This window comes from Mesoplodon densirostris, chromosome 16 (assembly GCF_025265405.1).
Source record: "Mesoplodon densirostris isolate mMesDen1 chromosome 16, mMesDen1 primary haplotype, whole genome shotgun sequence".
NCBI classification, from domain to species: Eukaryota; Metazoa; Chordata; class Mammalia; order Artiodactyla; family Ziphiidae; genus Mesoplodon; species Mesoplodon densirostris.
The window spans coordinates 42,123,395-42,151,115 of NC_082676.1; the positions used below are offsets into that span (position 1 = coordinate 42,123,395).

Sequence of the window (27,721 nt, forward strand, 5' to 3'; positions counted from 1 at the left end):
ATCCCTCCACCCAGACCCTCCTTGATAAGTCATTTCTTTTTGCAGAGGCTAAGACAGGGGCTTTGCAGTCAGGTGGATCTGGGTTGAAAACCTCGCTCTGTCTACCACTCACTCACCTTTGGGCTTGTGACTCTGAGCCTCATTTTTCTCATCAGCAAAATGGGGATACCCACATGACTGGCTCATGGTGAAAAGTGATTAGATAATGTATACCCTGGAAAGTTCTTGGTGTAGTGAGCAGCTGCATTGGCTGGTCTCACCCATGCATAAGTGTCCTGTGTGGTATGTCACTTTCTTACCACCTAGCTTCCATCCTCATCTGGGACCAGAGAGCCAGCCCAGTGCTTCTCAGGTGATGGACAGATGCATGAGACCCTCTCTTGAGGCTCATGCTTGGAGCTGGCACAAGCACTCCACCTTGTCCTGCTAGTCAAAACAGGTCATGGGGCTGAGCCCAGATCCAATGAGTGGGGAAATAGACTTCGCCTCTTTAGTGAGAACTTCAGAATCATATGGCAAAGGACCTGCGTACCTTGAGGGGTGAAGGACTGGGGATCTGCTGAATTGCTTTAGTGGTTCAGAGAGGGAGAAGGCATTTTCTGTCCAGTAAGACAGGCATGGCCAGGTTAGGACTAAGCAAGACCTGGAGGGGCTGGTGTGTCAGATTTGACTCAGAGTAAGGAGGGCCAGTCTTTGGGGAAGACGTTATGGATGGAGGTAACAACAATAGAAGCAACAACAATAATAAGTTACGGGTTTGGGATGAACAGATCCACACTACTATATATAAAATAGATAAATGACAAAGACCTACTGTATAACACAGGGAACTGTATTCAATATCTTATAATAACCTAAAATGGAAAAGAATCTGAAAAAATATATATATATATAACCGGATCACTTTGCTGTATACCTGCAACTAGCCCAACATTATAAATCAACTATACTTCAATTTTTTAAATTGGGGGGGAAAAGTAACAACAATAATGCTAAGGACGGCCCAGATGCAGGAATAAACAGAAGTGTTTTCAGGGTCAGTGTCTATAAAAAGATAGGCTTGACTGGCCAGTTTGGCTTGAACATTAAAAGGAAAAATAGCTAGTTTGGTAATATGTTTCTCGTTGCTGTGCTGAAGTGACAGGGTAACAACCTTTAGAACCAGATTGGCATTTCGTGAGGGGCTGGGGGTGGAGAGAGGGGGGACTGGCTGAGAACAGAGTGTTGTATGGTCTTCAATTTCTATGAAGAATGTTTTTGACCAAATTTTGGATCCTCTGGGCTTTGGAACACTGCTATTTATTATTTCCAATCTGCATCATTTCCTAATGTATTTTTGTCCCTCCTGCAGCAGTCGGGGCTGTCCCTGCTCACTTTAGAAAGCTTATAGGATAAATACTATGTATGAGTAACTTAGGCAGTATTTCCTGTGTCTTAAGTGCCCGGAGGCTTTCTTAGCTGTGGCCTGAAACTGTCTGCATTAATTTATCCTTAATTGTTTTTAGAAATTCTCCTCCTGAGCCACTGCTTAATAGAACTTGAGGGTTTTTCTTTTCTTTTTCTGTTCCCTTCAGTTGAAGACAGCAAGATAAGCTACATCATACTCAGGCAAATTCATCTATTAGGCTGAGAATCTGAAGGATGCCCCTGCCCCAGCCCCATATGTGTGTGGTTCCCCCTTCCTTTTAGGGAAAACAGTGCTGCACAAAGCAGGAGACTGTGTTTGGAACTGAGGGTTAAAGATGGTGAATCAACCATTTTCACTTAATGAAAAAAAAAACAAACTTCTGAAGATAGAGAGAGGCAGGTAGGGTTTCTTTGCCCACGTCAGGACCTCCTACTATATCTTGAAACTGGCATAGTGTCATCTGGCCAAGCAGTGCTGAGTCTCATGGATTTTCTGGCTAAAGACAATTGCCCTGTCCTTGGAAAAGCAACTCCTCACAACTCAGTGAAAGAGACTTCCCAGGAAGCCATGGAGCCAGTCGGTATTCAGTCCAGAAATCAAAAGTGGTTTGAGGACTATTCCAAAATAAATGTTTATAGGAACCAGGCTGGCAGGGGAAGCATAGAGCTTTGTTTACCCCACGGTGCTTGAAAATAGAGTGTGAGTCTGGCACTGGTCTCGACCAGGGTGTGGGGCTGCAGCTGACAATGGTCCTCGCTGGCTGTATGGCCTGGGTTCCTCCCCTCCCACGGCGCTCCTGTGGGAAGCTGATGGAGTCCCGAAAAAACAAATCCTCGTACACCCACAACATCTTGCACCCAATTTCTGGAGCTTTTCCTGGGGCTCCCTGGACCCCAAGGTAGGAACCCATTGCCATGCATGGAGCAGGCTGAATCTTGATTCATGAAAATTGCCCCAGTACAACTGATAGGCAGGATGCACACAGACTCAAATGCTGCGGTAGGCAGTTCATCTCGGAGACCGCTCTGTGTGGCAGCCGAGCTAATGAGGTGTGCTGCTTCTTCCTGGATGAACTGAGCTCAACCAGAGGAAATTAAACCACTCAGAAAAGTGTGCATTTTCCCTAATGAGGAGAGATCCAAAAGAGGGGCCTCATACATCTCATTTATTCAGCCCCATATCTTGTTTTGCAAGGTTTGCTGTTGCTAAAAATGATCACTCTTTCTTAGGACTATAGGCAAGGCTTGGTAAGGAGGGAAGAAAAAAAGAGAGTTTGGGGCTGGTTAATGCACTTGACCCAAGCAGCTTTTAGAATTTGAGCTCTGATTAGTAAATCAAGGGAGACAGTTGTGTTCAGAATGGTATCTTTTAAGTGTTGAGGTGCCATCACTGAAGTTATAATTGCGGGAGGAGATAAGTGATGCCTTTGATCATAAGAAGAGCGGAGGGAATAAATTGGGAGGATAGGAGGATTTTGGCTTTTTATATGTTCATTCAGTAACCGTTTATCTGCCAAGTATTGTTCTGGGTTCTGGGGAAACAAAAAAGAAAGAAGACCCACTGGCTGCCCCGCAGTGGGAGAGGACAGAGTGAAGAGTGTCAGGATGACAGTGTGCCGAGGGAGAGAAAGTGACAAAGGACAGGGGCATGACATCCTGTTGGGGGTCTGGGAGAGCTGCCTGGAGCTGGGCTGAGGGAGGAGGACAGGTTACGCGAAGGAAGGGCACTTTAGACAGAGAGACAGGTGTGTGAATTGAGAGGCAGCGTTTCCGGTTCTGGGAAATACAAATAGTTTACAGTTCCTGGGGGAAACAACAGGGAGGAGATGAGGTTGGAGAGGTGAGCTGGGGCTGAACGTGGGTGCCAAGCAAAGAAGTCTGAAGCTAATTCTGAAAGCTACAGAGAGCCAAGGGGATAGTGGAAATAGAAGAGTGACACGATCACATTTGCATCTTAGAGAGATCATGCTAGCCACAGTGAGGTGGATAGATACCAACCCACAGAGGGCTGCAGATGGACAGACTGAAGGCCAGGGACCAGTTAGTTAGGTGGCTTTGGGTGTCATCTGGGGGGAATGATGTGGAGTGGAGGTGTGGCAGTAGAAATGGGGGTGGAGGGGAGTGTCATAAAGAGATGCTAAAGATGGTAGAATCTTTAGGACTTGGTGACACGTTGAACGGGACATGATTTTGATTTGACTCCCAAAGAGAAAGAGTGGTGGCCTCCAATGAAGACAGGAAGGTGCAGAGAGAGCAGGTGTCAGTTTTAGGTATGCTGTATTTGGGCTGCTGATGAGACGTCCAAGTGGAGATGCCCAGTGGGAAGCAGAAGCGTGAAGCATCCAGACTAGAGCTGGGGGTTTGGAAGTTGCTGGCATCGTGGTTGGAGCTGTAGAATTCGATGAGATCACCCAGAAAGAGTTGACCAGGTGAGAATAGGAGAGGGCAGAAGAAGGAGCCTTGAGGAATTTTGGGATTTGGAGGATTAGCACAAAAGGGCAACCTGTGAAATAAACAAGTGGCCAGGACAGATCTCCAGTGGGAGAGAAAGCAGAGGTGGGGATGAGGAGATGGCAAGGGTGCCAGGATCCAGGAGTAAATACTGTTTATGTAAGGGGAGAGGCAACCATGTTGAACACTGCAGAAAGGATCGTCAGCTGGGGTGAGGTTGAGAAGTTTCCATTGATTGGAGCCACGTAGATGTCACTGGAAACTAACAAGAGCAGTTTTAGCAGAATAAGGTAACTAGGAGGGAAATGATGGTCTAGTGAGGGACGAATGACAGATAAAGGAGGAGGTCAGGGAGGGCAGACAAGGAGAAGAGGCTGATTAAGGCTGTGGGGCAAGGGATTTTTTGGATGTAAATGGGAGAGACTTGAGTCCCTTCCTTGAGTGGAAAAAGCCAGTGGGAGAAGAGTGAAGCTAGAGGAGAGAGAATAATGGGTGAAGCAAGGCGTTTGGCTGGGAGGAGGCTGGGGAATCCACAGCACAGAGGAGGGGGGGTTACCTTTGACCTCCTGAGGCTGCCTCCTTCAAGGCTGAGTTCAGAGGTTGATAAGCTTTTAGGTGGTGAGGGGGACTCGGGAAGTGCTTCTCACATTTCCACGTGGTACGGAGAAGCCACCTGCAGAACTTGCTAAGGGACTCTGAGCCAGTGGGTCTGGGTGGACCAAGTTGGTGCATTTTTAACAGGCTGCTGGGGGATGCTGCTGCTACTGCTGCTGCTGCCAAAGGCCTGAGACCACACTTGGAAGTTCCTGCTGGGGACCTTGATTCCCTCTGTGGAGTAGGAGGTACCTGCAAGGGAGAGCGTTGGCTCGAGGAAAGAGGGAGAAATAGGGAGTAGAGATCGGGGTGGGGATGGGGGAATTGAGAGTTCTGAAAAGCCTCGAAAAGAAGGGTGCAGGGCAGCTCCCGGGGCTTCACGGGGACTGGGGACCTTGGATTTGTCTTGTCACCACTGCAGTGGTGGGACTTTTTCTTGCAGTGTCAGCGGTGTGTGTAAAGCGGAGGAAAGTTAGCTGGACGAGTGATCCCCAGCTGGGGTTCTTCAGGGCTGGTGGGAAAGAAGGCCAAGGGAGAAAGGGTGGGATGAAGGCAAGGGTGAAGGGAAGATTTTAGCCAGGCAAGGGTAGAGCTGATACACTGAGTGGGAACAGAGTGGCCCAGGACCGGGAGGTCTCACTGAGGTTGAAGAGTGGCTGGTTTGGGGATGCAAGGTGGGGAGAACTGGAAGGAAGGGAGGCTGTGACTGTGGAAGATGGAGATGTTTGAGGTGCAGCAGCTCTGGGCAGTGATGAGGTCCAGGAAAGGCCATGGGAGCTTTGGGATAATTCCACTGCCAAACTAGGTGGTCCTTCTGGTCATCTCTCGTTATGGGTCAGAAGCTCCCTGGCTGTCCTGGGGTGGTGTCTGAGGCTGTGACAGGAAGGAGAGGTTGGAATTACAGGGTTCTAATGAGACATGACACCTCAATTTGGTATAATCTTTTCTTCCAAACTACAAGGCAGTGTATCAGTGAGGGTCCTCCAGAGAAATGGAACTAATAGGATATCTATCTATCTATCTATCCATCCATCCATCCATCCATCCATCCATCCATCCATCCATCCAGCTATTTATCTCTATCTGTAGAGATAAGATAGGGTATCTAAGACATAAATGGGATATAGATAACATACAGATAGGTGATAGAGATATCTGTACATGAGATATAGATAGATGATAGATAGAGACATAGATAGGTACATAGATGGAAAGCAAGAGAGATTTATTTTAAGGGCTTTGGCTTACATAATTGTGGAGGCTGACATGTCCAAAATCTGCAAGGTTCACCAGCAGCCATGAGACCCAGGGAGGAGCTGATGCTGCAGCTCAGGTCCAAAGGCAGTCTGCTGGCAGAATTTTCCTCAGGGGCCCTCTGTCTTTTTTCTCTTAAAGCTTTCAACTGATTGGATGAGGCTCCCCTACATGTTCAATGGTAATCTGCTTTACTCCAAGCCTACTGATCTGAATGTTAATCTCATCTAAAAATAGCTTCACAGAAACACCTAGAATAACGTTTGACCAAATATCTGGGTACCGTGGCCTAGCCAAGTTGTCACATAAAATTAACTATCATGGACAGTTAGACTTGCTTGGTGACCTGATTTCATAATCTGGCCCTGTGTCCACAGGGAGACAGAGAGAGGAGAAGCCCGCGCACTGCAATGAAGAGTAGCCCCCGCTCGCTGCAACTAGAGAAAGCCCACACAGCAATGAAGACCCAATGCAGCCAAAAATAAATAAATAAAATAAATAAATGTATATTAAAAAAAAGAGTGGTGGCCTATCTGCAATAGAGCTTCCAAGGAGGAGCTCATTTCTATTCTTGGTAGGGCCTAACCCATGGCTTGGGATACCTTGGATTGATGTGCACCGTAGCCACGTCTGTGGTTCAGCGTGTGCTCTCAGTGTCTGTGGCCATGTGGAATTCAGGCAGCAGCCGAGAGGTGACTCTTCCACACACTCGCCTTTCCTTTCTGGTTCTTTCTACCTGGCAACTGGATACCACTATTTGAAAAATGAATCCTCTTCCTAAGTGGCTGGGCCACACTAACGCTTCCTTGGGAACAGAGCCCTTTGGCTCTCAGTTTGAGAGTGTGGGCTTTGGGTTATATGTGGAGTGTGTCAGATGCTGACCAGTGAGGGTCTGGCCAAGCCAAGGAAGCATGTGCTGGCGCAGTTGGGGGAGCTGGCAGGTTTGGAAGTGCAGGGGGGAATGGGGGTATTTTCCAGGTTTGCTCGCATATGTAGAGCACGATCAGTATTTAAAGGGTAGGTACCCAAGGACCTGGACTGACCATTTAGAGGTGGATTTGATGTCGTGTGGATGTGATGCTGGGAGTCCTTGCTCCCACATCTGCCCTCAGCAGTGGGAGGAGTAGGGGTGAAGATGTGTCTGTTGCATGCCCGTCACAGTTCTCAAGGGTTTTCTCATTGGAGCACAGCTGCTCTTGGGATGGCAAGGTGGGGTTGGATGACTCAAAGTGCCTGTTCTGTCTGACGCCCCACCCTTCCCTCCCTCTCATTTTACTCCACATTGCCTTCCCCAACTCACAAAGGTTGGCGGAGAGTCCTGGCACCGAGGCAGCATGGACTCTGCTGTCAGCTGTAGAACCTTTATTAATGAGTTTTTATGACCTTAGGCATGTTTTTGGAGCACCTTGAAAATGAAAAAGGAATCAGCCTGGTAGGAATTTGCAGAGCCCCATGAGTCTCTGGTTGCACAACTTGGCTCTTTAGTGCCCCAGCTGTAAGCAACCTTAGACAGTTTTTTTTCTGGAAGGCGTTGGAAGAGAGGAAGGGAACCCTAATGCCTCTGTGTGCTCAGAAGTGCTGATCGCCTGCCCCTCCCTCTGTTCTTGACCAAGCAAGTGTCATCTGTTGATCCATCTTTCAAACCCAGCCCACAGCTCATCTTCTCTGCCCTCCTGGTCCATCTCAACTTATCTGTCACATCGGGTGTAGGTCTAGTTGCCCCTCCGTATCCATGGGTCCCACATCTGCAGAGTCAACCAGCTGTAGATTTGGATCCGCAGTTGGCTGAATCCGCGGATACGGAAGGCCAACTGTACTGCGCATTTTATATAAGGGACTTGAGCATCTGCGGGGTTTGCTTTCTGCAGGGGTCCTGGAACCACTCCCCTGTGGATCCCGAGGGATGACTGTATAGCATTTGCCGCCTTGCGTTGCACTGCCTGGTCATTGTGTTGAGTGCGTTTTAGCCATCAAACCCAAGACTCTCGTTACTGACAGCGGGATTAGTGCTCGGACAGTGCTTGGTGTTGGTCCCTTCACTAGGGTTGGGAAGACAGTGGGACAGAGACTGAAGGGCCTTGTTGCACTTGGGAGCCAGAGCTGAGGTGAGCAGCTAGGAAGGCCCTGCAGGTTGGCTGCACAGTGATGGGCCATGTGAGCTGAGTGACAGAGAAACCAGGTAGGCTCAGTGAAGGGGAGCCCTCACCTTTGATGGGACCCCAGGAGCTGATGACCAGGAGGGGGACCAGGGGCAAGGACCGGAGCCTGGGCTCAGGCCCTGGGGGCAGCCCCACCTACCATCCTGAGCACACACATGTGCACCCTCCACACCCAGCCTTATAGGTCCTGGGGTTCCCTGCCTCTGCCGTGAGGGCTGGTGGGGACCCACAGAGATGAGCCTGAGTGCATGAGGACAGAAGTGGTTCATAAGCAGCGGAACCTTGGCAATGTCCTGGCGTGGCTGAGAGCAGACGTGGCCTCTCTTTGCTTGGGGTCTTCAGTTAAAAGACTTTGATAACTCCTCGGGGACCAGCACTCAATTGGCCCCTTGCCCAGATTCGTAGCCAGAAGGCTAGGAGATTGGCCCACATTCCCACCAGCCTTATCAGCCCCCGGGGATGATGAGGCTGGCTTCTGCTCACCCATCCCACTTGAAGGGACCTCTCCTGGTCTGCAGTCTTCCCCCAGCAGCGCTTGGGTATGGTGCAGCTGGCCACGGAGGACCGCCACCTCGTTGGGGCTTTTAGGGAAGAGAAAAGGAAGCTGAGGCTCAGAGAGACCAAACAGGTTAGCCAAGACCCCCCAGCTAGGAAGGGGCTGGGCTGAAAATTGTGTAGAGGCTTGTCTCTTGTAGCTACCACACCCTGCCTTGGGCACGCAGGGGCGTTTGCAAGAGTCTAAAAGTCAGATGGTGATGTTCACGTCCAGGCACCCCTGCAGCTTTTCAGACTTGCTGTGTGACTTAGGGCAAGTGACTTCACCTCTCTGTGCCCCAGTTTCCTCAGCTGTGAAATGAGGATGAAAATACTGCCTACCTTATAGGATCGTTTTCATACTAAATGAGATAGTACAGCACAGGGAAGCTTCCAGCAGTTTTTGGCACCTGTACTATGAAGTGTTGGTTATTATTATCAACGTAATTATCTGTGATCTTCTGGGTCTCCTAGAGGTTGCATCTAAATATTTTTACAATGATGGGGATCTTTGGGGGTCCTCTTTTTGTTTCCAGGTTGGCAGACTGGGTCACAAGTGTGTTTTGATACCTCTTACCTGTATCACATTGTGGTCATAGAACTTGTTGCCCTCAGAGGTGTTCGTGGGCAGGGCTCTGCTTCTAAGAGGGCGTGGGCGTTTCTTTGGGCTTTGATTTCTTCCCTGCTGGAGACCTTGACCCTTGATCGTGGCACTTGACTCTCTAGTGGGTTCCCAGAGGCGGCCCAGTCTCCCGAACTCTTCTTACTCAGCATCAGTGAAGGAAGAGCACGGGCACTTTTGGTGCTAAGTGAAGTCAATGCCAGTGACTCTGGGGTGAGGAGGATGAGGGAGGGGGGATGGTGGTTACTCTCAGGCAGTTCCGGAGTTCACGGAGGCATCCCGGACAGATAGACAGATGGACAGTGGTAAGGTGTCTAAGAGACATCACTTGGTTGGTTATTGGTCTCTGCCGTCTTTTCTCTGGGAGGACAGCTTCACAGAGAATCTGGTCCCTTGTTAGCCTTTTGAGGAGAGGAACCTGGTCTTGAATTTCTTTGTAGCTCCCCTCCTGGCCTGGAGCTTTGATTGGAATTGATCCAGACCTTAAGATAGTTTTCCCGCCAACCATTTTCTTTCAGACAAAAGGTTGTTTATTTCTTTCCTTTCTTTTATAAATTTATTTATTTATGACTGCATTGGGTTTTCGTTGCGGTGCGTGGACTTCTCACTGTGGTGGCTTCTTTTGTTGTGGAGCACGGACTCTAGGCGCACAGACTTCAGTAGTTGTGGCACATGGGCTCAGTAGTTGTGGCTTGCGGGCTGTACAGCGCAGGCTCAGTAGTTGTGGTGCACGGGCTTAGTTGTTCCGCAGCATGTGGGGTCTTCCCGGACCAGGGCTCGAATCCGTGTCGCCCACATTGGAGGGTGGATTCTTAACCACTGTGCCACCAGGGAAGTCCCAAGATTGTTTATTTCTTACTGACTAGTTATTGAAAGGAAATTTCTGGGACCCATCTCTGAGTCTGTGTTTCTAGAGGACGCCCACAAAGCCCTGTGGATTTTTAGTTATTTTGCAGTTTCTGTGACATGCTGGCCCCTCCCCAGGTATCTTTCAAATCTGGAACCTGTTCTTTTATCCACACGACCTTCCGGGTTTCTCTCGTTCACCTGGATTTTGCAGTTGCGGAGGCAGGAAACATATCTGATTCTGTATGTTCCATGATATAAAGACGAGGCTGGGTGCTGAGCTGAGCTGCCTGCTCCCTTCCCCAGATCTGCCTGCCTGTGGGCCATTGCACACCACCTTGGCACTGAGCACCCTCCACCTGGTCAGCTCTGCAGGAACTCGGAAATGAGGGGGGGATGCTTCTTTCATGTCAGCCCTAGTCTGCAGGGTGTGGATACCCAGATCTGTGTGGTTTGGAAACACCATCTGAGCATCATCAGGCCACAGGGAGGATTGGTCCAGCGTCAACTCCAGGGGCAGGAGCCATACCTGTTCTCTTCCTCTGTGCAGTCTCTAGTATTTCTAAGGCCTGTGTGGCCTCCCTGTTTCCTTTTCATCATCCATCCTTGATCTCCCTTCCCGCACTCATCTGCTGCCTTGGGCCTTGGGTGTCTGATCGGAAGTAATGTATGTTTCAGTCTATGCCTCCTCTTTACAGCAGGTGCTTTATGGCCTCAGTTTTCTATCTCTCCAGCATATTGTGGCCGCTCCTGCATATCAGGCCATAAGCCAGGCTTAGAGATTTTTTTAAGGTAGAGTCTGCCTCTCTACAGCAACAAAACCATGTTGATTTTGATAATGACCGTATTCATATTGTCTGCCTATTGGGAAACCCTGAGATGTTGGGCACAGGAAAGGTGAATCGCTGTGAGCTGGGCGAGGTTGGAGCCCGGAGCCCTTTTGGGAGCAGAGTCCTGGGTGGGTCCTGCAGGGTTTGGGTTGAGTGAAAACTCTGGAAGCCTGGCCCATGGTAATGGGAAGTCTACAAAAGGGATCAGAGGAGGCAGGAGGGAGGATGGAGGGGCCGGGCAGGCAGGCTGGTCTTTCCATCGGTTGGTACATTGCATTTTCCCAGGGCTCTCCAAGGCTGGTCTCACCTGATCCTTATGAGGACCTTAGCCAGGCACCTAGAACTAAATACAGTGAGGATTATTTTGACAGGTTTCTTTTTTTTTTTTTTTTTGGCGGTATGCGGGCCTCTCACTGTTGTGGCCTCTCCCGTTGCGGAGCACAGGCTCCGGATGCGCAGGCTCAGCAGCCATGGCTCACGGGCCCAGCCACTCCATGGCATGTGGGATCTTCCCAGACCGGGGCACGAACCCCTGTCCCCTGCATCGGCAGACAGACTCTCAACCACTGCACCACCAGGGAAGCCCTTGACAGTTTTAGAGATGAAAAAAACATGAGCACTGTGCCCAGGGTGACAGGTTCAATGTGTGGCAGAGAGCTTCTTGCTTCTGAGATTCCCCCATGATTTACTGAATGGCCACCTTGACCGTGAAGGGGCAGGACCGGGGGCCCACGAGTCCCATCTCAGCAGAGGGAATTGCCTGCTCCGGCCAAGAGGCTTAACCCACCACTCAGCCTTAATGGCAGCCTGACCCCATCGCCTGTAGCTGGAGAAGACGGTGCTGGTACGATGCAGTTTGGCCTTTTGTCTTCTTAATTTCAAGGGCCAGAATCTGTTTAAAAACAAAAGGCCCTGAGACTTCCCTGGTGGTCCAATGGTTAAGACTCCCCGCTTCCGATGCAGGGGGCATGGGTTTGATCCCTGGTCAGGGAACTAAGATCCCAAATGCCAAGTGGTGCAGCCAAAAAAGAAAGAAAGAAAGAAAGAAACCAGGCCCAGGAGTGCATGTCAGAGTAGGTACGTGTGTACGGGCGGGGTGCTCGCATGTATGGTGAGGAACGGGCCGAGAAGGAGCAGCTGCTGGCCTGCCAGGCTCAGGATGGCTGCTGGCCCTGTCAGGGAGGCTCCAAGGGACCTTCTGGGATGTGCCCTCCTCCCCCGGCTCACCACGCAGTAAATGAGATGATCCCCTCCAACTGCCCGCGAGCCCATCAATAACCATTCTAATCTCCTCGGCAGCCCCCAGAAGTGAATTTACAGCATCGAGGTAAAAATGAGGCTGCGTGATCAATGGATCCCTGGACGATCTCCTCTAGGAGACACAAATGCATATTGTAACAAAACTTTATTTTCTTCTGAAAATTGCCTACATGATTAATATGGCCCAACACAGCCCAAGCTGTTCAGCATAAAAAAACAGCTGTATTTCTTGCTCTCTCTTCAGTGCTGCTTCCCTTTCACTCCATCCCTTCATCTTGTTCCCTTTGTTTTGCTCTGGAACACATTGTGCCGTATACTGTACAGTCTCACACAGAGAGGAGGGGGGTGCGTTGAAATGCACTAGCTCTGTATTCCATTCTGCTCTGTTTCCACTTGGTATTTCTGATGTGGCTCAGACTGTGCATAAAACCAAATTCCCTAGTGCTCCCAGGACAGAGTGCTGGTGCTTCCATCACTGAGTCATGCAGAGCCGGTTCCCTAGGTACCAGTCATCTCTTACATCACTGGGCGCCCCCAGGGAGGCCCAAGCCCTACGCCCCTGAGTCCAGCCTGGATGAAAAACATTCTCTTTCACCCTGTCTTCTGGTATGGGGGAGTTGTTGGATATTAGAAGGGAGGACCTCTTAGGCAGGTGGTCACATTTCCAGTCCCCAGGGAGATTCTAGGAACGCTTGCAAGAAGAGTTAGGGTGTGTCAGGCAGCACAGTCCTAGCAGGTAGAGGCCCCTCTTCCTTGATGATGATAAATTTCATGTGTGTTTCATGTCTTTTCCCAGAGTGTAAGCTCCATGAGAGCAAAGGTCTCCTGTACAGTGCTGGGTACTTGGTAGGTCCGATAGATGTCTTAGTTTGGGTCCTCCCAGAAGCAGACCGTGAAACAAAGATTTGAGTGCATTAGTTTATATGGGCAATGAAGAGAGCTCCACTAAGGGGAAGTAGGACTGAGAAGGGAAGGTGTCCCCAAAAGAGGGTGTTATGCAGATTGCTCCCGTGGGTGATGGAGCTTAATCCCACTGGGGGAAACTCTGGGAGCCAGTGTAAAACCCACCCCTCAGAGTCAACCACCTCAAGGGCCGAGGGAGCTGGGGTATTTATACATCCTCTCCCAGCTGCCTCTGGATGAGAAATGATGGGGGTGAGGCAGTTGCTCAGAAGGCAGCAAAGCGGGCTCCGAGGAAGGAAATGCAGGAGCCTGGAGTGGGAAGTCGGGCAGGTGTGCGCCGAAGTGAGACCAGGGGGTATGTGTGGGTGTGGCAGCCTGGGAAACAGTCGATGTGTGCCCAAGACTGATGCTTCTCATTCCTGTGGGGTGGTACATTTGGGAGAAGCGGAGCTGGATTTCTTTTTTTTTTTTTTTTTTTGCAGTATGCGGGCCTCTCACTGCTGTGGCCTCTCCCGTTGCGGAGCACAAGCTCCGGACATGCAGGCTCAGTGGCCATGGGTCACGGGCGCAGCCACTCCGCGGCATGTGGGATCTTCCCGGACCGGGGCACGAACCTGTGTCCCCTGCATTGGCAGGCGGACTCTCAACCACTGCGCCACCAGGGAAGCCCTGGATTTCTTAACTGTCTCCTCCTTAGGTTTTATTCTCAGATATGAGCCAAGAGAGGCCAAGAGGGAACCAACGATTCTCACCTTGGGAGGACGTGTACCAGGACTGGGCTGACGGCCTTACTGTGTGCAGCCGCAGTGCCCGTTCCTTGCCCTTTCCTGACTCTGCTGTCCCCTGCTGTCTTCCCCCAGGTGTAAGGAGCTGAAGTACCCCGAGGGGCTGCCCCAGATATCCATCATATTTATCTTCGTGAACGAGGCCCTGTCGGTGATCCTGCGGTCAGTTCACAGCGCGGTCAACCACACGCCGACCCACCTGCTGAAGGAAATCATCCTGGTGGACGACAACAGTGATGAAGGTATGGGGGCCGCCAACCTGCAGGCAATTTTTGGAGAAGACAGTGCAAGCACACGAGGTCAGCGGGGGGAAGGGTCACTTTCATTCCATCCTGAGCCCAAGTGAATTTGTCTTCTGTCCCTGGGGCATAGCTGGAGAATGGGGGGCTGTTTGGGGGGAAGAAATCCAGGTAAACACTAGGTAATTAGTCCTTGAGTCCTCTAGGGCTCTTAAGAATAAACTACTGGTTATGTGTCTGGACTCGTTTCCCCTCTTCACATTACCGAAAGCAGATGACACTGAAGAGCTGAATTCCTCCACGATCCCCACCCCCGATCCCATCTCCTTGGTCCTTCTCCCAGAGGCAGAAGAAAAAGGGAAATTCTGTCTTGGGATGGGATCTGTTGTTCGTACATCAGAATTCCCCTCTGGGCCACTGTGGCCAAAGTGACTGTCGGTAGAAATGCACAGGGTTTGCAGGTCTTTTTTTTTTTTTTTTTTTTTTTTTTGCAGTACGCGGACCTCTCACTGTTGTGGCCTCTCCCGTTGCGGAGCACAGGCTCCGGACGCGCAGGCTCAGCGGCCACGGCTCACGGGCCCAGCCGCTCCGCGGTACGCGGGATCCTCCCAGACCGGGGCAGGAACCCGTATCCCCTGCATTGGCAGGCGGACTCTCAACCACTGCGCCACCAGGGAAGCCCGGTTTGCATGTCTTTAGGAGTTCAGTTCTACTAGGAATGATGGCTCAGTTAAAAAATATAACAAATACTTTTTATATTTGTTATATGACAATATCAAAACTCCTTTGAAGTCCTTGGAGACGGAGGCCTAGTATGAAAGTGGTGGTAGGGGGGTTGCTTTGGCTAATTGTACCTTTGTGTTGGATCCCAGCCTAAAAAATTCACTGCAGGGAGAAACCCACACAAGCCGATGACATCAAAGAAAGACAGCCAGTGTGCATGCTTAAGGCCAAGGAGGCTTATCTTCAGAGCACCTGAAAGATTAGGAGCAGGCTGAACCCCTTGCTCTCGGTGTGATCAGCAGAAGATTACCCCGTGCTCCCTGGCCAGGAGAGGGTGAGGAAGGGCAGGACAGTGTCATGGGTCCTGTTGGAAACCTGAGTATCTTCAGGAGCTCCAATGAGCTCACGTTTCATCGGCCCAGGAGTTGAAGTCCCCCTGACCCTTCTGAACCAGCTGATTGTTACCAGTGAAGTGTTTGAGTGGGTCTGGACCCAGCATTACACCCATCAGGGCATCACCATCTCCCGGGCCTTCAAATGTTGAGGACTAATGGTTCATTTGCTGGATTTTTCACATCCTTATTTTAAAACTTACGTTGAGAGTCTTCTTGGGAGAAGGAGGTTCTTTCAGTTCCCTGAATCCTCTAAGTCAGCCAGCAAAGTCATGGCTAACAGTGGCCTTCTCTACAGCCCCTCTCTGTGTGCCCCTGCAGACCTCTGGCTTCAGCTGTACTTCCAAACCCTCTGCAGGGATTCCTGACTCCTACTTCCTCCCTCCGTTTGCTGGCTAAATCCCTCTCATCCCCCGGGTGTCCCCTATGTGTCACTTCCTGGGAGATTCCTTTGCTGACATCCTAAGACCCTTGCTCTGTGCTGCCTCAGCTCCCTGTATCCTCCTGTAGCACATAGCACATGAGATCGCTGTGCCTTTCATAGCTGGACTCCCAGTACTGGGCAGGACTTGGTTTCACAGGGCCTGGCTGGTAGCCAGGGTGAGTCTCACCCTATTACCGAATACAAGTTCATGTGCCCGACTCACAGTGAGGCCAAACAAACCGAAACGTCAGGGTTTGGAGCAGAGAAAGGTTTATTGCAGGGCCATTCAAGGAGACAGGTGGCTCATGCCAAAAAACCACCCAACCTCCTTGAAGGATTTCAGCAAAGCACTTTTAAAGGCCATGATTAGTTGTTGCAAACTTCTCGGTGTCAGAATCCTTTGTTCTTGTAGTTGTCCATGTAGGCCAGGTCAGGATGTTCCTCTAAACCTCCAAGACAAATGTTATTCTGTTCTGCAACTCTTTATCACTACATGAATGGAAAAATGTTATACCCTTAAAGGTCAGAGCCTTGAAAATAGACTATCCTGTATATCAGGCTAAAGGCAACATTCTTTTACAAGAGGTGAAGAGCCAGCATGACTAAACACAGGCAACAGAGCACAAAGGTTAAAGTAAAAGGAACAGATCTAATATGGAGTCAGATTTGTTCTTCCCTGTTACAACCCAGCCAGGGAGTAAATGATGAACCTGAATAGGGCTGGGAAAGGGCTAGCAGGGGCAGGCAACAAAGTGACCAGAGGTGGTGCAGAGAAGAGCTAGCAGACCCAGAGAAGAAAGCAAACAGTAAGTGCTGGACTGAATTGGGGTGAGGACTCACTACCAGTGGGGCTCCTTTCCCCGAGGAAATCTCAGCAGACCCAGCCCAAGAGGAAGAAATGTAAGAACAGGTCAGTCTCAACCAGAACACAAACTCTGTGAGAATGGGGGTCTCCAGTAGATGTCTTAGTGTGGGTTCCCCCAGAACAGCCCCTGAAACTAAGATTTGAGTGCATTAGTTTATTTGGGAGGTAAAGTGCATCATTAGAGGAGTGGGGAAATAGGATAAGGAAGGGAAGGCAAAGCCAGCGTAAAACCCACCCCTCAAGAGTTGACCTGCTCAAGGGTGAGGGAGCTGGGGTATTTATATACACCTTTAGCATCAGATGCTTTCACATCAGAACCTCCTGGAACCCTGACCTGGAGGAAGTTCTGCATCAAGAGGTCTGGGGTGGGTCTGAGAATTTGCATTTCTCACTAGTTCTCCAGTGATGCTGCTGGTGTAGGGACCACACTTTGAGACCCACTGGGTTAAGTACCATTTCAGTGGTTCACACTTCAGGCCTAAATGAAGATGTTTAATGGGTGAGAAAAAGTAGGGAAGAGGTATTTGTTTCAGTCTGATCATAAGGTTAATTCCCATTCATCCTCCCCTGTCCCCCGAGATACCTGGGGAACCCAGAGTGGACTACATTAATATCGTTTCCCTGTTTTCTTTCCCCAGCTCTAGCCTCTATATTTTCTCCAGGCTAGAAGTGCCTTCTCTTTAATTGGAAGAGGAAGTTAACATTTTTTTTTCTTTGTGACTAGTATTAACAAATTTTGTATATGTTCTATACACACTTGAAAAGATACCCCTACTCTATAATCATGAAGTTGAATTCCTGCCATACATCAGCTTTGTGTGTTTAGCTAGACTATGAGTTTATTTTTTTAAGTCTTTTTGATAATGGTGTTTTAACATCTCCTCCTACAATGACTACTCCTTCCTGTGTTCCTAATAATGTTTGATTTCTGTATCTTGTTGTCAGTTTCTTTGGCAACTGTAGATTTGTATCAAAATGGCTTCACTATTAGCAGTGGTTGTTACCATTATGTAATGCTCCCTTTATCTTAAAAGCATACTTTTTCCCCCCTGCCTTGAATTTAGTTTGTCTAACATTAATATTGTTATCCCTGCTTACCTTCTGTTTGAATTTGATTAAAACAGTTTTTTTCCAGCCTTAACCAATTTTTTTTTCTGATCTTAAAAGTAATCACGCTCTTTGTAGGGACATTTGAATTTATCAAAAAGCACATATAATTGGACAAAAACAAATACTGAAGAGACTAACCAGAAGCAACTGCTCATTTGCCTGTGTTCTCACCCTCTTTTTTTCAATGCATGTTTTACGTTAAGATCCTATAGTAAAAACAAGTTAATGTTATTTTTTTTCTCCTCTGAACTGTGAAGCATAATACCTCCCTTTTTATTAAGAAAAAGTTCTGCAACCATCATTTTAATGAGGGTAGAATGGTCCATTCTCAGGCTAGTCAAGAATGGCTCAGGTGGAAACTGCAGCCCTCCACTTCCATGTTATCACATATATTCAAGGAAGAAGAGGCTTTTCAGAGGGCAGACAGCAGAAGCAAGAAGAACTACAATCCTGCAGCCTGTGGAATGATAACCACATTCACAGAAAGATAGACAAAATGAAAAGGCAGAAGAATATGTACCCAGATGAAGGAACAAGATAAAACACCAGAAAAACAACTAAATGAGGTGGAGATAGGCAACCTTCCAGAAAAAGAATTCAGAATAATAATAGTGAAGATGATCCAGGACCTTGGAAAATGATTGGAGGCAAAGATCAAGAAGATGCAAGAAATGTTTAACAAAGACCTAGAAGAATTAAAGAACAAACAAACAGAGATGAACAATACAATAACTTAAATGAAAAATACACTAGAAGGAATCAGTTAGCAGAATAACTGAGGCAGAAGAATGGATAAGTGACCTGGAAGACAGAATGGTGGAAATCACTGCCACGGAACAGAATAAAGAAAAAAGAATGAAAAGAAATGAAGACAGCCTAAGAAACCTCTGGGACAACACTAAGCACACCAACATTTGCATTATAGGGGTCCCAGAAGAAGAGAGAGGGAAAGGACCCGAGAAAATATTTGAAGAGATTACAGTCGAAAACTTCCCTAACATGGGAAAAGAAATAGCCATCCAAGTCCAGGAAGCGCAGAGAGTCCCAGGCAGGATAAACCCAAGGAGAAACACGCCGAGACACATAGTAATCAAATTGACAACGATTAAAGACAATGAAAAATTATTAAAAGCAGCAAGGGAAAAATGACAAATAACATGCAAGGGAACTCCCATAAGGTTAACCACTGATTTCTCAGCAGAAACTCTACAAGCCATAAGGGAGTGGCACAATATATTTAAAGTGATGAAAGGGAAGAACCTACAACCAAGATTACTCTACCTGGTAAGGATCTTATTCAGATTCAACAGAGAAATCAAAAGCTTTACAGACAAGCAAAAACTAAGATAATTCAGCACCACCAAACGAGCTCTACAACAGATGCTAAAGGAACTTCTCTAAATGGGAAACACAAGAGAAGAAAAGGACCTACAAAAACACCCAAAATAATTTAAAAAGTGGTAATAGGAACATACATATTGATAACTACCTTCAATGTGAATGGATTAAATGCTCCAACCAAAAGACACGGGCTCGCTGAATGGACACAAGAACAAGACCCATATATATGCTGTCTACAAGAGACCCACTTCAGACCTAGGGACACATACAGACTGAAAGTGAGGGGATGGAAAAAGATATTCCATGCAAGTGGAAATCAAAAGAAAGCTGGAGTAACAATACTCATATCAGATAAAATTGACTTTAAAATAAAGAATTTACAAGACACAAGGAAGGACACTACATAATGATCAAGGGATCAATCCAAGAAGATATAACAATTATAAATATATATGCACCCAACATAGGGGCACCTCAATACATAAGGCAAATGCTAACAGTTATAAAAGAGGAAATTGAAAGTAACACAATAATAGTGGGGGACTTTAACACCTCACACCAATGGACAGATCATCCAGACAGAAAATTAATAAGGAAACACAAGCTTTAAATGACACAATAGACCAGATAGATTTAATTGATATTTATAGGACATTCCATCCAAACAGAGCAGATTACACTTTTTCTCGAGTGCACATGGAACATGCTCCAGGATAGATTACATCTTGGGTCACAAATCAAGCCTCAGTAAATTTAAGAAAATAGAAATCACATCAAGCATCTTTTCCGACCACAACACTGAGATTAGAAATCAATTACAGGAAAGAAAACCATAAAAAACACAAACATGTGGAGGCTAAACAATACATTCCTAAATAACCAAGAGATCACTGGGGAAATCAAAGAGGAAATCAAAAAATACCTAGAGACAAATGAAAATGAAAACATGATGATCCAAACCCTATGGGATGCAGCAAAAGTAGTTCTAAGAGGGAAGTTTATAGCAATACAAGCCTACCTCAAGAAACAAGAAAAATCTCAAATAAACAATCTAACCTTACACCTAAAGGAGCTAGAGAAAGAAGAACAAACAAAACCCACAGTTAGTAGAAGGAAAGAAATCATAAAGATCAGAGCAGAAATAAATGAAATAGAAACAAAGAAAAAAATAACAAAGATCAATAAGACTAAAAGCTGGTTCTTTGAGAAGATAAACAAAATTGATAAACCATTAGCCAGACTCATCAAAAAGAGGGAGAGGACACAAATCACTAAAATTAGAAAGGAAAAAGGAGAAGTTACAACGGACACCACAGAAATACAAAGCATCATAAGAGACTACTACAAGCAACTGTATGCCAATAAAATGGACAACCTGGAAGAAATGGACAAATTCTTAGAAAGGTATAACCTTCCAAGACTGAACCAGGAAGAAATAGAAAATATGAACCAACCAATCACAAGTAATGAAATTGAAACTGATTAGAAATCTTCCAACAAACAGTAGTCCAGGACCAGATGGCTTCACAGGTGAATTCTATCAAACATTTAGAGAAGAGCTAACATCCATCCTTCTCAAACTCTTCCAAAAAACTGCAGAGGAAGGAACACCCCCAAACTCATTCTACGAGGCCACCATCACCCTGATACCAAAACCAGACAAAGATACTACAAAAAAAGAAAATTACAGACCAATATCACTGATGAATATAGATGCAAAAATCCTCAACAAACTACTAGCAAACAGAATCCAAGAATACATTAAAAGGATCATACACCATGATCAAGTGGGATTTATCCCAGGGATGCAAGGATTCTTCAATGTATGCAAATCAATCAATGTGATGCACCATATTAACAAATTGAAGGAGAAAAACCATATGATCGTCTCAATAGATGCCGAAAAAGCTTTTGACGAAACTCAACATCCATTTATAATAAAAACTCTCTAGAAAGTGGGCACAGAGGGAACCTACCTCAACATAATAAAGGCCATATACAACAAACCCACAGCAAACATCATAGTCAATGGTGAAAAACTGAAAGCATTTCTTCTAAGATCAGGAACAAGACAAGGATGTCCACTCTCGCCACTATTATTCAACATAGTTTTGGAAGTTTTAGCCATGGCTATCAGAGAAGAAAAAGAAATAAAAGGAATCCAAATTGGAAAAGAAGAAATAAAACTGTAACTGTTTGTAGATGACATGATACTATACATAGAAAATCCTACAGATGCCACCAGAAATCTACTAGAGCTAATCAATAAAGTTGCATGATACAAAATTAATGCACAGAAATCTCTTGCATTCCTATATGCTAACAACAAAAGATCAGAAAGAGAAATTAAGGAAACAGTCCCATTCACCATTGCAACAAAAAAAAAATAAAATACCTAGGAATAAACCTACATAAGGAGGTAAAAAACCTGTATGCAGAAAACTATAAGACACTGATGAAAGAAGTTAAAGAAGACACAAACAGATGGAGAGATATACCATGTTCTTGCATTGGAAGAATCAATATTGTGTACAGTCAGTACTACCCAAAGCAATCTACAGATTCAATGCAATCCCTATCAAATTACTAGTGGCATTTTTTTTTACAGAACTAGACAAAAAAGTCTTAAAATTTGTATCAAGACACAAAAGACCCCAAATAGCCAAAGCAATTTTGAGGGAAAAAAAACGAAGCTGGAGAAATCAGACTCCCTGACTTCAGACTATACTACAAAGCTACAGTAATCAAGACAATATGGTACTGGCACAAAAACAGAAATATATATCAATGGAACAGGATAGAAAGCCCAGAGATAAACCCACACACCTGTGGTCAACTAATCTGTGACAGAGGAAGCAAGGATATACAGTGGAGAAAAGACAGTCTCTTCAGTAAGTGATGCTGGGAAAACTGGACAGCTACATGTGAAAGAATAAAATTAGAACACTCCCTAACACCATACACAAAAATAAACTCAAACTGGATTAACAACCGGACACTATAAAGCTCTTAGCGGAAAGCATAGGAAGAACACTCTTTGACATAAATGACAGCAAGATCTTTTTTGACCCACCTCCTAGAGTAATGGAAATAAAAACAAAAATAAACAAATGGGACCCAATGAAACTTAAAAGCTTTTTCACAGCAAAGGAAATTATAAACCAGATGAAAATAAAACCCTCAGAATGGGAGAAAATATTTGAAAATGAACAACAGACAAAGGGTTAATCTCCAAAATATATAAACAGCTTATGCAGCTCAATATTAAAAAAACAAACAACCCAATCCAAAAATGGGCAGAAGACCTAAATAGACATTTCTCCAAAGAAGACACACAGATAGCCAAGAAGCACATGAAAAGCTGCTCAGCATCACTAAGTATTAGAGAAATGCAAATCAAAAGTACAATGAGGCATCACCTCACATCAGTTAGAATGGGCATCATCAGAAAATCTACAAATAACAAATGCTGGGGAGGGTGTGGAGAAAAGGGAACCTTCTTGCACTGTTGGTGCGAATGTAAATTGATACAGCCACTATGGAGAACAGTATGGAGGTTCCTTAAAAAACTAAAAATAGAATTACCATATGACCCAGCAATCCCACTACTGGGCATATACCTAGAGAAAACCATAATTCAAAAAGACATATGTACCTCAATGTTCACTGCAGCACTGTTTACAATAGCCAGGTCATGGAAGCAACCTAAATGCCCATCAACAGATGAATGGATAAAGAAGATGTGGTACATATATACAATGGAATATTACTCAGCCATAAAAAGGAATGAAATTGGGTCATTTGTAGAGATGTGGATGGATCTAGAGACTGTCATACAGAGTGAAGTAAGTCAGAAAGAGGAAAACAAATATCATATGTTAACATATATATGTGGAACCTAGAAAAATGGTACAAGTGAACCGGTTTGCAGGGCAGAAATGGAGACACAGATGTAGAGAACAAACGTATGGACACCAAGGGGGGAAAGCGTGGTCGGGGTGTGGTGGTGGGATGAATTGGGAGATTGGGATTGACATGTATACACTAATATGTACAAAATAGATAACTAATAAGAACCTGCTGTATAAAAAAATAAATTAAAAAAAAGAAAAAAGAGGTTTTTAAAGAACTTACCAAAAAAAAAAAAAAAAGACTGGCTTGGGGAAAGTGTGAATAAAGCCAGGTAACTCTGGCTCTGGGTACACAGGCAAGTCAGGGATTTTCCCTTTTAGTTTTTGTTTTTTCAAGTCATTTGTTTCATTCAGCTTGAATATTGACATTAGCCTAAATTAATCCGAAGTAAGAGGCAATTCTTCCTACCTTTGTGCATTATTACACTGAAATCAGTCAGGCAAGATCACTGCTCACCACATCCAGTGGGCACTTTCCTTCTCCAATCCGGCTACATCTGACATTTTCTGGCAGCTTCCTTCTTGGCATCTTTCTCCTCTGGAGGCCCTGGCACCACTGTCTTCTGATTGTCCTTCAGTCGTCCTTTTCCTCGGCTTTGTGCTTCGGTTGGGGTCACTCATGGTTCTCACCATCAGGATACACTGGGCAACCTCCTCCACTGTGCACATTCTGGGGAGCTCCAAAGCCATCCCCCAAGCTCCACGCTTGTGTGTCCTCTGTCTCCTAGGGGGCTACCCAGCGTCCCTCAGAGACCATAAGCTCAGTCAGTCCAGTGACTAACTTACCGTTCTCCTTTCATATCCTCTTCAAATAGTGATGATTTTATGTGTTGCTTTCCAATCTGGATACCTTTTTTTGTTTGTTTTTTGCTTAGTCTTCCTGACTCCTTTACTTTATTAAAAATTTTTTTTCTTTTTTTAAATAGAAGTATAGTCGATTTACAAGATTGTGTTAATTTCTTCTCTACAACAAAGTGATTCAGTTGTACGTATGTATACATTTTTTAAATATTCTTTTCCATTATGCTTTATCATAGGATACTGAATGTAGTTCTCTGTGCTATACAGTAGGACCTTGTTGTTTATCCATTCTCTATATAACAGCTTCCATCTGCTAACCCCAACCTCCCACTCCATCCTTCTCCTAGCCCCTCCCCCTTGGCAACCACAAGTCTGTTCTCTATGTGCATGAGTCTGTTTCTGTTTCATAAATAGGTTCATTTGTCTGACTCCTTTATTTAAAAAAAAAAGTACTTACTAATAAATACTCATTATCCTACCATGTCAAGAACAAGAAATTGACCTTTGTGCTTTCCTAAGAGTTAAACAAAAGCCTCTTCTGGGTGAGACAGCTAGGTCATCAATGACCCCCGGGAAATACAGGGCTTACCCCAGTGGGGGCACCTGGCAGGGCTATCGTGTGAACCAGGTACTGGGTATAAGGCAAAAATCTGGACAGATGGAATGACGTGTCCTCTATTTTCTGGTTCTGACCTCATCAAGGCGTGCTGCCTACATTCAGGAGGAGGTCAGAGCATAAGGATGAAATGAATGACCTCAGCTGGTCCAAGCAGCAGGCATGGAAAACCAGCACAAACCTACTCAGCCTCTGGTCAGAACATCTAATTACAGGGAAGAATGGGGACCAGACTCATTCGGATGATCTACCCTCAGCTTTAAGTGTGGTCATGTTGCAGGAGAGATAGTAATGATAACCCTCAATGCGTCTGCCTCAAGCCACACTGCTCCCATGTGGATGGTTGGCCATGGTGGATCTATCTCCCTTCCCCATCCTCCTGGAGACCTCCTTTGCCCCCCACCTATGTTGGACCCCATGCCTCTCTCTTTCTTGGTTTACATACTGATTTTGGTGAAACTCAACATCTAGAAGTTTCTTGAGAAATATTACAAGGAAGATAAAATCTTTTGAGATTATCCATGTCTGAAGAAAGCTTTTTCCTAATCTTCTGTGTGAATGATGGCCTGATTGAGTTAGATATCACCTTCTTTCAGAATATTGATGGGTTTGCTCCATTATCTTCTGTCTTTCAGTGTTTTCTAGAAGAAACAAAAGAGTCCTGATTCCTGATCTTTTGCATGTTTCCTTCCTTTCTGGAAGCTTGAATCTTCATTTTGTTTGCAGAGTTTGGAAATTCACAATGATGAGCCTTGGTGTGAGTCATACAGTGGCTTCAATCTGGAATCTAATGTCAGTTTTCAGAAAATTTCTTGGAATATTTAATTGATAATGCCTCCCCATTTTTCTCAGTTATCTCTTTCAGCATCTCCCACTGTATTCCATTATTAAACCTCCTAAACTGAACCCCCAATTTTCTTATCTTTTCTCTGTTTGCTTACCTTTCCTTATCTTTTTGCTCTGATATATTTGCTTTCTTCAATTTTATCTCCCTTCCATTCTATTCAGTTTTTTTTATCTGCTATCATGATTCTGCTTCCAGGTCCTCATTTTTATTCTCTGAAAGTTCCTTTTTATAGCATATTGTTTTTATTTAATGGAAGCAATATGTTTTCTGATCCCTTGGAGGATATTAATAATGTTTTGTTTTTCAGTTTTTTCCCTGTGTATTCTGTTTCCAGAAGGTGCTTTTTTTCCTTGTTATTTAGTTTCTATCTCCCACCTTGGAGGCTTTTTCTCCCTTCCCGGGAGCCTGTTGTCTGCTCATGATTACTTCTTAAGAGGTGATTAGGCAGCCAGGGGCTGGGGGAGGGAAAATGGGGAGTTAGTGTTTAATGCATACAGAGTTTCCGTTTGGGAAGATGAAAAAGTTCTGGAGATGGATGGTGGTAATGTGCTTGCACAACAATGTGATTGTACTTAATATCACTGAACTGTAAAGTAAAATGGAATATTTCACATTGTTTGTTATATATATGTACACACACACACACACACACACACACACACACACACACACACATACTGAGTGCTTAGACTTCCAGGGTTTGACAGCAGAGGGGTCGGACACATCTGTCCATCTGTGAATCAGCTTTCCAGCCTCCCCAGCTTCATGGTTGATGTCTTGTCTTGTATCTTCTCTGCCCTTGGAAGGTTATGGATTTATTTTATTTTTTTTAATCCCTTTATTGTAGTTTTCAGTGACTTTTGTCCAATTCATGAGTTAAATTTATTATCTTATCCCAGAAGTTCCATACTCATTTTTAGGAACTTTTTTTTTTTTTTTTTTTTTTCTTTTTGCGGTATGTGGGCCTCTCACTGTTGTGGCCTCTCCCGTTGCGGAGCACAGGCTCCGGATGCGCAGGCCCAGCGGCCATGGCTCACGGGCCCAGCCGCTCCGCGGCATATGGGATCCTCCCAGACCGGGGCACGAACCCGTATCCCCTGCATCGGCAGGTGGACTCTTAACCACTGCGCCACCAGGGAGGCCCTTTAGGAACTTTTAATAGGAATTGATAACTTGTTCTCCAGATGTGTGTACTGTCCCATGAAAAGTATACAAAACTATCTCTTTCTCTGTATCTTCACCAACACCAAGTCTTATTAATCTTTGTCATCTTTGCTGTTCTGACGAGTGTAAAATGGCATATCATTTTTAGGTCTGCATTTTTTGAATATTAGTGATATTGAACATTTTTTCATACATTTGACCATATTTCTTTTTTAGGGGTTTGCCCAATAATAATGACACTCATTTTTTTTCTATTGGAATATTTATCTTATTAATTTATAAGAACTTTGTATATATTTAAAAACTTTTTACATTCATTTCAAAGATATTTCTCTCAATTTGAGCTTTCACTTTAATTTGTTTACAGTATTTTTAGACAAGCATAAAATTTACATTTTTATATAGTCAAATCCATCAGTCTTTTCCTTTAGTAACATCCTAAGAAAGTTATTCATGATCCCTAGAAGGTACAAATATTCATGCATATTTTCTTAAAGGTAAATATTTCTTTTCAAAATAAATTCCAACAGATTACATATTTTTGTATCAGGTGTGAGAAAGTTTTAACCTAGAGACCCTTGTCTCAAAGTATGGTTATCTCAATGTATTTAATAATTCATCCTCACCACTTATTTGAAATATCCTGTTTTCATACGCTAAAATATTTTACATTTGGAAACATTGAGGCTGAATCACATGAGGACTGATTGGTTATGAAGGAGGGTAAAGAGGAGGGAGGGGTCAAAGAGGACTCCCAGGGTCCTGGCTCCGGTGACAGGACAGGTTGGTGCCATCCACTAAGATAAGGAGTACGGTAGGATAGGTTTTGGAGAGGGATTGAGTTCACCTTTTGGATATGTCAAGCCCAGATTCCCGTGGAATTTTACTGTGGCTTCCAAACTGAGGGGTAACTTTAGCCATCAAGTTGAAATAATATTAGAAGCTTCTTCTTTTCCACTGTTACAATCTTTAATACATAAGATTCTATATATAATACATGTCTTGTCAATAGTTTTAAACTACTTTTGAAAAACTTTCTTCCTCTTTTCCTTAAGCAATAGTATGTGGAGGTCTTGACCAAGTCACCTACCTTTTCTGAGCTTGAGTAAATTGGGGATGATAGTGGCTTTTATGCAGGGTTTAAATTACAAGCTTTCGAGGTAATACTTGTAAAGCATGTAGCACAGGTCCTGGCAGTATAATAAAGGGCATAACTGTTGAGTGCACTTGTGGTGTTATTTGATTTGCCAGCTCCAGCTTATTCCTCAACATTCTACTTATGTGTCACTCCCACTGGGAAGCCCTCCTGGATTTCCCAGGTATGGCTGGGTTGGGGGTCTCTGCTCCCAGGCATCAGTGTGTACTTTGGCACAACACTTGGCTCACTGAATTGCCTCTGTGCACTTGCCCATCTCTAAACCATAAGACCCTTGAGAGCAAGAACCATAGTTCCTTCTGTGCTACGTTCCCAGTGCCTTGCACACCAAGTTATAGGGATCGCTGAATATGTTCCTTTAAACTGCATGTGTGCAAAGTGTTTTTTTCTACTTCCACTGGCATCATCTTGGGAGTTTTTGTATTTGGCATTGTTGTACATATCTTGGCTTCAATGCTGTAGTTGTTTTGATTTAGGTCCCCCAAAC

The 27,721-nt window shown here is 45.3% G+C and overlaps 1 protein-coding gene across 1 annotated transcript in view; it reads left to right on the top strand.

Annotated features, from left to right (window-relative positions):
* GALNT17 (polypeptide N-acetylgalactosaminyltransferase 17) overlaps positions 1-27,721 on the top strand; it is a 480,774-nt gene that overhangs the window by 230,970 nt on the left and 222,083 nt on the right. Inside the window, exon 3 of the mRNA XM_060077976.1 lies at positions 13,721-13,887. Coding sequence (XP_059933959.1) covers positions 13,721-13,887 — 167 coding nt within the window. The remainder of the gene's footprint in view (positions 1-13,720; positions 13,888-27,721) is intronic.